At 52.2% G+C, this 9,330-nt stretch overlaps 1 protein-coding gene across 2 annotated transcripts in view; it reads left to right on the top strand.

Annotated features, from left to right (window-relative positions):
* The first annotated feature begins 521 nt into the window (after positions 1–521).
* VLDLR (very low density lipoprotein receptor) overlaps positions 522–9,330 on the top strand; it is a 36,269-nt gene continuing 27,460 nt past the window's right edge. Inside the window, exon 1 of one of the 2 annotated variants that reach the window (XM_040988905.1) lies at positions 522–944. In XM_040988905.1, coding sequence (XP_040844839.1) covers positions 860–944 — 85 coding nt within the window. In that variant the 5' untranslated portion in view covers positions 522–859. The remainder of the gene's footprint in view (positions 945–9,330) is intronic. The other variant, XM_040988906.1, reaches the window with a different exon arrangement.

The raw sequence follows: 9,330 nt of genomic DNA, 5'->3' as shown, positions 1-9,330 counted from the left end.
TTGCATCCGCGCTAAGTACTAGCCACCGCCTGGCTGCCTGGACTGTCGGTCGCTGCCTGGAGCGTACGGTAACGACTGTAGGGAAGCGCACAGCTGCTGCGGCGGGTTCCCTAGATCAGGAAATTAGGACAGGCACCAGGGATTGGAGGCGAGGGCGGCGCGCGAACCAACCAGCGGCCGCCCTGGGCCCTCAGTGAGCCCCAGTCAGACGCGCGCCCGAGCAGCCGGGCCGCCGGAGCAGTCCCGGAGGCGGCGGCGGTGGCGGCCACGGTCACGGCCACTCAGGCACGCACGCAAGGAAGCAAGCCAGCGCACCCTTGCAGACACCCTAGACGCAGGCACCGGCTGCCCCGGGCGTGTGTAAAGACCAGCACGTCGAGGAGAGGGAGGGGCCGGAGCCACCGCCGGCCCCCGCCCCGCGCTGACCACTCCCCCTCCCGCCCCCTCCCTGCCGCTCACCCCTGCGCTCCAGCCGCCACCAGTGTGGGTGCTGCACCGCCGGCTCCTCGCTTTCCAGCCAGCTCCTTTGCTCTCGGCTCCCCACCCCCTTCCTCTCTCCCTCCCTCCCTTGCCCTCCCCTCCTCTGCAGCGCCTGCATTATTTGCTGCCCGCAGGCTCGGCGTGCACTGCCGCCGCAGCCCGGGGAGGTGGGTGGGTGGGTTGGTGGTGGGCAGGCGAATCGTGCAAGTTGTAGAGGAGGTCTGCCCTGCGCCCTCTCCCCTGCTAACTCCTTCCCCTTCCTCCCCTGCCCCTCCCCGCCCCCACGCCTGCCTCCTCTCCGTAAGGCTGGTAACTTGTTGTGCGGAGCGAGCGAGAGAGCGAGCGAGCCAGCGGCGGCACCACCATCCAGGCGGGCACTATGGGCACGTCCGCGCGCCGGCTGCTCTGGCTGCTGCTGCTCGCGCTGTGCTGGGCGCTCCAGGAGAGCGGCGCCACCGCCACGGGTGAGTGGGGACAGCCCCTCCGCAGGAGGCCTGGTCCTGCAGGGTTGGGGGGGTGCAGCACCTAGGGGGAGGGTGTGGGGGGGACCAGGGAGGGGGCACCCGGCTCCATTGGCCCACCCCTCTCTTTCTCGTCAGTGCTTTCTCGCCTCTTCTTGTCTTGTTTCGCTCGGCACAGTGGAGGCGCCTCCGAGCTGTCACCGGCTAGGGGGCCCGGTTTGGGCAGCAGGGAGGGAACAGGCGGGTTTGGGCCGTCCCGAAGCGTCACCTGCAGTAGTCTCTCCTGCCTGCGCCGCCGTCACCCCTAAGGCCATACTTTGGCATCTTTTTTTTTTTTTTTTTCCACCCCGCAGCCCCTGTGACAAGGGCTGGGGAACAGGAGCTTCGGAGCCATTGAACAATGGTTCTGTCTTGCCCTGCCAAGGCGGGGTGTTAGGAAGGAGGCGGAGGGCTTGCTGGAGAGGCACGTGGCGGCCGGGGGTGCGCCCCCGGGACTTGAACTGCCTGGGGGCGCAGGTGGAGGAAGGAGAGGGGTACCTGGAGGGGCGCAGGGTGCCAGGTGCCGGATGGAGCAGGGAGGCCTCCTGTGGCCGTGAGCAGGCGCACGTTCGGTGGGAGGCAGCCGGGAGAGGCTCTGCTGAGCCGCGAGAAGTGCGCAGTCTGTGCGCTGGGACTGGGACATCCCGAGGCCCCAGGCCCGTCCGGCTGGGGATCAGGGTGGAGGAGTGTGTGGCTTCCCATCACAACCTCCCTCTCGGGGCTGGGGACTTCTCCCCCACCAGGGCTGTGTTTGGAAGCCTCTCCAGCGGCATTGGGGGGGGGGGGCGAGGGGGCGGGGGAGAGCCTAGACTTAATCAGGTTAGTTTGCAGAGCCGCCTTCCCTCCCAGTGACGCTTCCTCCGGAGGACTGGAGTGTGAATCTAGCGGTGGCAGTTAACCTCCTTTTCCAACAATAGATCAAAGAGTAGCACCAGAGCTGGTGTGTGGCTGGGGCTTGTGGGACCAGGGTAGTGTGACCAGTGTCGGGATCCTGGGTCCCCTGGGGCCACCCCAAATGGGGCCTGGGGGCGCTCTCCCACTTGGGGGCCTTAAACTTTTTCTGGGCAGGCCACTGGGAGCCCTACCAAAGAAGTTAGGCAGTGACCCAAAGACATGACACCCAGGAGCTGGGAACCTGGCAGCTCTAGGGGAGATGGGACAGCTCCCAATGGCCCGGGAGGGGACACCCGCCGCTGGGGAGGTCCAGTGGCCGGCCGGTCACGTGTCCAGAGGGCAAGAGAACTTTCCAGCGAGTGGGCAGGGAGACTCTCCCCCAGGGGCACTCCTTGGGGCTGTGTGCCCCCAGTGTCCTGTCCAGTGAGGGCGTGTAAAGCTGGGACGGACTTGCCTGCCCACTGCGATTGGTTGGTCGCACCAAACTTGATCACATGGCTTTTGAACTTGTAATTTAGCAGCCTGTGAAATGTTATGTGTAAGGAAAAGTAAAGCTCCCACGGGCTCCAACGGGGGCCGTGTTGGCCAGCGCACCCAAATGCCTGCTGGGGACTCTGAAAATGGTCTCAGAGGAGGAGAAAGATGAACTCGGCGTGTAACCCAGCCCAGATCCTGGCAGAGACCTGTTAAGGAGACTCTGCAAAGGTTAGCATTAATCATTAATGACTGACTGATGCTAACTTATTACACAGTGCCATGACTCGCACTGCATCCCCTCCACCCCCTGGACATTTCAAAAACAACTCGGGTGAGGCAGGAACTGTGGGTGGTTACCTGGGCAGTTGGGAGACGATTTCCCATGCACTGCATGTTTCTTCCCATTCTTGGGATTTTAAAGATGGAGCCACTCTCCCTTCCAGGCTACCTTCACCCAACAGAATGCAAGGAATGCACCTCGCCATTGAAGGGAGTTAGTCCAGGTTCTCTGTGCACCTTGTATGGGGCAGGGGAGGATCCCTGGTGCTTCCCCGGTCACGTGACAACTACAGGACGTGTCCTGAACACTGGCAATCAGACACCTGTGCAAACCTAACTTCTTCAAAGTGTTGCCGGCAGATTTTTCCCAACTGGAGGGAATTCAGAGTTGCTGGAGGCAGAGAGTGGCCTAAAGGCATTCCAGTGTGTGTCTGTGTGTGTGTGTATGTGTGCATTTATTTGAAAGTCACTATTAGAGAGAAATGGAGAGGTCTTCTATATGCCAGTGTATTCCCCAGCTGGTCACAACGGGCAGAACTGGGCCAGCCACAACCAGGAACTTCCTCCAGGTCCACACCACATGCGGGTGGCAGGGGCCCAGGAACCTGAGCCATTCTTTTGCTGCCCTTTCCCAGGCACATTAGCAGGGAAGTGCATGAGGAGTGGAGCAGTTGAGACATGAACTGGCACCCGTATGGGATTAGTTGCCAACGGTGGCTTTACCAGCTACGCCATGATGCCAACCCTCTGGTCCCTGTGTCAAGTTCAGAGTCTCCTCGGGACTGATGTTTCTGTCCTGGTCTTTTGCACCTATCCTATCTCTATACCATCACACTCATGGTGCTGGTCCAGAATGCTCTAGGACAGGGCAGGCTGCTGAGGAACCTAAGCAGGGCTTGCTGGAGAAGTTTGCATGCCCAGTTGCAAAGTCCTGGGGGAGGGGGCTGGATGGAGGCAGGGGAGGTGGTCTAAGATAGTTTCTTCCAAGCTTTGTCATCAAGGCAAAGAGCTAGAGTACCACCCATTCTCCAAGGTCATGGTGTGGACGCTATTTGGATGTGACTACCAGCCCACTAGAGTCGGAACAACTTTGTTTCACCGTGGGCATGGGGCTGGTGTCACGGCAGTACTGCTAGACATGGAGGCGGAAACTGAGAAGCTAGGTGGGGAAATATTCCTGGCCTTTAGAGATTGCACCAAGAGGAGGGAGTTTGAAGAGGAAGCCCGACTGAGCAGGTGTATAACAAGGGGTCACCAGCCGAGTCCTCAGGAGGCAATGGCATTTTCCCAACATCTCTAGAAGCTTTTGTTTTATGAACTAACCTCTCGCCTTCCTGCTGTGGCACTGACCCGCAGTCCCTGACCTGGGTCATTCTGCTTCTTTGGTTTTATGGCTCAGTGGACCAGAATCAGGTTCAGCAGGGTTCAGTTCAACAGAACTGCTATATGTTAAATTTTTTTTTTTTTTTTAGTATCACAAACTTCACAATGGAAATACTGAGTGATGTTGACCAAGGCAGCATCCTCCCTCCCCCAAAGAAGCGAGACCTAACACAAGTATCTCTGCCTTTTACAAAATGCACTGACCCTAACCTTGACTTCTTGTGAATGATGTTACTAAAATTCGAAGAGACAGAAAGTAGCTACAAGTCTCTTCCGTTGAGACTAACTAGGCAGTGCTACAACAGAGCATGGCCATAAGAACAAGAGAACAACAAGATAAGCTCCATGGTTTGTTCCCCCACAAATTCATATTGCTTATCTAGGCCAGTTTCTCTTTTCTCACAAAACATGAATAGATTTTTTTTTTCCCATTAGAGGGAAAAGTGATGAAGATGAGGCAACCACCCAGTCTAAGTCCTGATTCTTTTCTCTTTGGATTCTGACCAGCTTCACTTAGAATAGCTGACAAGATAGTCAAAGTGCCAAGGGGCTATGATGAGAATGGTGTCAGCGTCCATCATACACACACCTGCCCTCTGAGAGCTTCTCCTGGTAGAATACTCTGAGTGCCCTCCACGTATGCAGTGAGCTGGCAGTTGCAAAATTATTTTATAGGTCCTGTTATAGTTTAAATGACTCTCAAGAGAGTACTTAGGTAATGGTGCAACACATTACTTTTGTGAACAATCAGTCTAAACATGCCTTCTGCTGGGATTCTGGGTGAGATAGAATGATTGGGTAGAAGTAAGTGGTCCAGCCACACCTGTCCCCTCAGCTGAGGAGTTTCCAGCTAGGAAATCTGAGCACTCACCTAACAGCTTTTCTGCAATGCACAAACACACACTGTTGGGCTCCAGAAGGATCTTGCTCCATGCCCTTTCCACTGTAAACCAGTGTCTCTTTGTTAAGGTTCTCTTGGTTTGCAGGGAAAATGATTCTGAAACACTGTTAAAAGTCCATGAGTCGATGCATGGGTGACCATGCATGGACTCAATGAGATAGCCCAAGAGAACTTAAACTGAGCAAACTTCTCCCCCCGTGTGAGCTTCTAGCTTGGTCCTCCTCTAGCCTTAGAGCTTCCAACGTCAGGAAGAGAAGGCCTGCTCGGTGTTGAGTGGGTAGGGGTACAGATTCTACTCAAAGTGTTGTGATGGCTACTTAGACAAGCTTCACCTACTTGGTATCAGAGATGTTGTATGGGCTGGGTTGGAAGCACACCTGTGCTTAGCGGGAATGTTGGGGAAAGAACCTCTGAGATGGGGGTCACTGGCTAGGTTGGCTGATCTTCCTGCCACTGTGTGGTGTCTGAGTTGACATTGGTGGGTTGTCATATGGGCCAGGGACCTTGTAAGCATTCGTGGAAAATATATGACATTTAAAAAAAAAAAATATGCATGGATTTTTTCTTTTTTTTTGCTTGAAAATGCAGCTATTTTTAAATTCTGTTTTTCCATGAACCTTCTGAGACACCCTCCTAGATCTCTAGATACACTGTTGGAAGGGACAGATTTCACGTGTGCCAAGCAGGAGCGATGGCCACTCCTTGGTGGTAGACAAGACTGGCCGTTCACTGCACAGGTCACAACTCAGGATTTTCCTCAAATACTGTAAATAAAACTTCTACTTTATAAACCGCCGCTTGTTTTAGGGTTTTGTTTTTTTTTTTTTTTTGAGTGATGTGTTTGATAGGCAGAGAGAGAGAGAAGGGGGCGGGGAGAAGGGGAGAGAAGAGACAGAAATGTTTTACCTGCTATTCGCTCAAGTAAAAACCCCTAGGACTATGCCAAACTGAAGCCAGGAACTGCATCCAGGTCTCCCATGTGGGTGGCAGGGACTCAAACACTCAAACCAGCATCTGCTGTTCCTTGGGCACATTAGCAGGGAGCTGGATCAAAAGAGAAGTAAGTATACAGGAAGTAGGCAACCCAAGTTGCGGCTTTAACCTGTTGGTCCACAACCTCTGTCCCTCATCTTTAGTTTTCTTAAGAAAGCTTTCCCGACTTCTGAGTTATGAATTGACTGTGAGGCTCCCTAAGCAGGTTGCAGATGGATGCCAGTCTTTGGGGTACATCTTATAGCCACCTGATGGCCATCTGTTGAGCTTGTGGCATATGACATAGGGTTCCAGGCATGGGGAACAAGCACTGTGACCCCAGAGGTGCTTCTTTCCCATAGGCAGTATGGGATGGATGCTCTGAGTTGGTGGTAGGAGATTCTGTTTTAAGGCTTAATCATAAAAGACACAGACAACAGAGGAAAAGTGCTGGTGGCCCCCACATACCTGCTGTCTTATAGACTTCTTTCTCCTCCAGTCTCCAGAAATGTAGACGGTACTGCCAGAAACTGCCCCAGACTGCAGCCCATCTTGCAAAGGTAGTATGACTCCAGCAACCGTGGACTGCTGCCAGCGCTACCAAAAAAAACATTTAAATGTCAGGAGCCAACGCTGGGTCTGACGCATTGCACTTACAACCTCATCACTTAACCACTGCTGCCCTCACCTGTGTGTCAGAATCGCATTCCCCACATGAAAACTGGGGTCCACACACCCACCCCGATACCTTGTTCCGACAGATGTGTGTAGGTCCAAGGACACTGGTTTTAGATGGTGTGAAAATACTCCCCGAGGCATGGAGAACAGGGACCTTGTAACCCAGAATCTTGAACCATTCGAAGGAGTCAAACCGTTCGTCACTCATGGGCTCAAGTTCAGAAAATCTGTGAAGGCTGTATTTGACAACGGACCAGCTTTCTTAGTGGACTAATAAATCAACCCATACATCTAAGAGTGCTAGAGAGTACCTGGAGAGTCCCTGGTACTCAATTACAAAGATAAATATCAGGCCCAGCCTGAGGGGATCTCTGTGAATAAAGGTGGAAGCAACTGGGCTCTCATGTCTCATTGCATAACAGCAATGGCACAGGCAAAGGGCACCATGATAACACAGCCAGGTCACACCTGTTCTACCAAGAAACTCAGGGAGGGCTAGCATTGGGCTATCTGAGTCTGTTGACATGGACTAAGTGAACAGGAAGACATGGCAAAAATACCCAGGAGTCATGAGGATAGATGAAAGCAGGGGGAAGCAAGTGGAGCCCCACGGAGCTGTTAGTGCAGCTGGGATAGTTTGAGGAAATGGGAAAACCAGCAGGAAAAAGTCTGGAGAAACTCAACTCAGTCCTAGAGATAGTGGGGAACCAGGAAATGATCCTGTCCTTGGCACTTTGGGCCATTTGAGGTTGCTTAAGTCACCATCTTGATTTGTAAAGAGATATGTAAGCAGCCAGGAAGTAAAGCAGCAGAAGACAAAGACTTCAATCAAGTGAGAGCGAAGGCTTGGGCATGGCCAGAACTTGATGGGCAAATGTCAGAGGAGAAGACCTTCTTGGGGCTAGCATGATGGATGAACTGGCTGATCTTCAGCCTACAAGTGCCAGGAACCCATATGGGCACCAGTGTGTCCAGGCTGCTCCACTTCCCACCCACTGCCCTGCTTATGGCCCGGGAAAGCAGAGGAGGATGGCTCAATTTCTTGGGCCCCTGCACCCATGTGGGAGACCCAGAAGTTCCTGGCTTCTGGTTTCAGATCAGCTCAGCTCTAGCCATTACATCCATTTGGGGAGGGAAAGCGCAGATGAAGATCTTTCTGTCTCTCCTCTCTGTACATCTGCCTTTCCAATAAAAAACAAGTATTAAAAAAAGGCATCTTTCTTCCCTTTGGTGGGTTAGTTAGTTTGAGAAAGAGGGAACTCCTTCTTTCTCTCTGTACAGCTGCTTCCCAATAAAAATACATAAATCTCTTTTAAAAACTGAAAAACAATGTCTTTATCAAATATTTCTGTTAAGACATCCAAATAATTTTAACTGACAGGAAGGGCTCAAGAACTTTCAAGGGACTGTCATCCATCGTGTCTGTTGTAAAATACTGTCATTTGTATCCTCTGTCCTTCCAGTGATGGACATGAGGGCTTTTAGGGGTTAGCTGTGTATACAGTATTATAACATTGAAAACAAAATAGTTATGGGGCTGACACGGTGGCTCAACAGGCTGAGCTTCCACCTGCCAAAACTGACATCCCATACAGGTGCCAGTGTGTGTCCCAGCTGCTACATTTCCAGTCCAGTTCCCTGCTTGTGGTCTGGGAAAGCAGCAGAGGATGGCTCTTCTTGGGACCCTGCACCCATGAGGGAGACCCTGAGGAAAGTCCTGGCTTCACATGGGCTCAGCTTAGGCTATTGTGGCCTTTGGGGAAGTGAGCCAGGGGATGGAAGATCCTTTTGTCTCTCCTCTTATAGGTTTGCCTTTCTAATAAAAAATAAATTTCAAAAAAAAGAAAGAAAGAAGAAAAATGGTTACTTCCATTAGGAGTAGAATCTATAGCTTTTAAAGTGACAGTTCTCAGAGTACACAGTTGTCAAAATGTGCTGTCAGTTTCAGGGGAAAAAAATATCATTTTTATGATTTTTTTTTTGGCACCAAAATGAAAGTCCCTTTAAATTCCATTTTCTATGAAGTATGCATAGAGTCTGAAACCAACAGTGTCACCAATAACCCATTAGAGAAGCAAGCTGGGGCCCACTCTCTGCCTACTGCTTCAGGATCTCTGGAGGTGGGGAGGCTGTTGTGTGTGTTAAACATTCTAGAAAATTCTGATGTACAGGACAACTTGGAAACCACCAACTTTAAAGCCTTTGCTCTGACTTGACCAGCATGTCCTGGACAGAGAACCAGGCTCTACTTCTTCGAGAAAAAGATCTGCTCTGTAAGTGTCAGAAGCAATTCTTTTTTTTTAGATCTTATTTATTTATTAGAAAGTCAGATATACAGAGAGGAGGAGACACAGAGGGGAAGATCTTCCGTCCGATGATTCACTCCCCAAGTGAGTGCAACGGCCGGTGCTATGCCGATCCAAAGCCAGGAACCAGGAACTTCTTCCAGGTCTCCCACATGGGTGCAGGGTCCCAAAGCTTTGGGCCCATCCTCGACTGCTTTCCCAGGCCACAAGCAGGGAGCTGGATGGGAACTGGAGCTGCCGGGATTAGAACCAGCGCCCATATGGATCCCGGGTCATGTTCAAGACAAGGACTTTAGCTACTAGGGCACGCCGCCGGGCTCAGAAGCAATCCTTAAGAGCTGGCGTACAGAAACCAGGGAGAGCCTTGGCTAACAACAAAAAGCATTCATGGGTTTATCCATCGTAGTTGAGTTGATTTCTGTAAGACCAGTAAGAGCTAAAATGAACACCTGACCACTGA

The sequence above is a fragment of the Ochotona curzoniae genome, unplaced genomic scaffold (assembly GCF_017591425.1).
Source record: "Ochotona curzoniae isolate NIBS_2020 unplaced genomic scaffold, NIBS_Ocur_1.0 contig_50, whole genome shotgun sequence".
Taxonomy (NCBI): domain Eukaryota; kingdom Metazoa; phylum Chordata; class Mammalia; order Lagomorpha; family Ochotonidae; genus Ochotona; species Ochotona curzoniae.
This window is presented reverse-complemented; position numbering and strand designations above follow the sequence as displayed.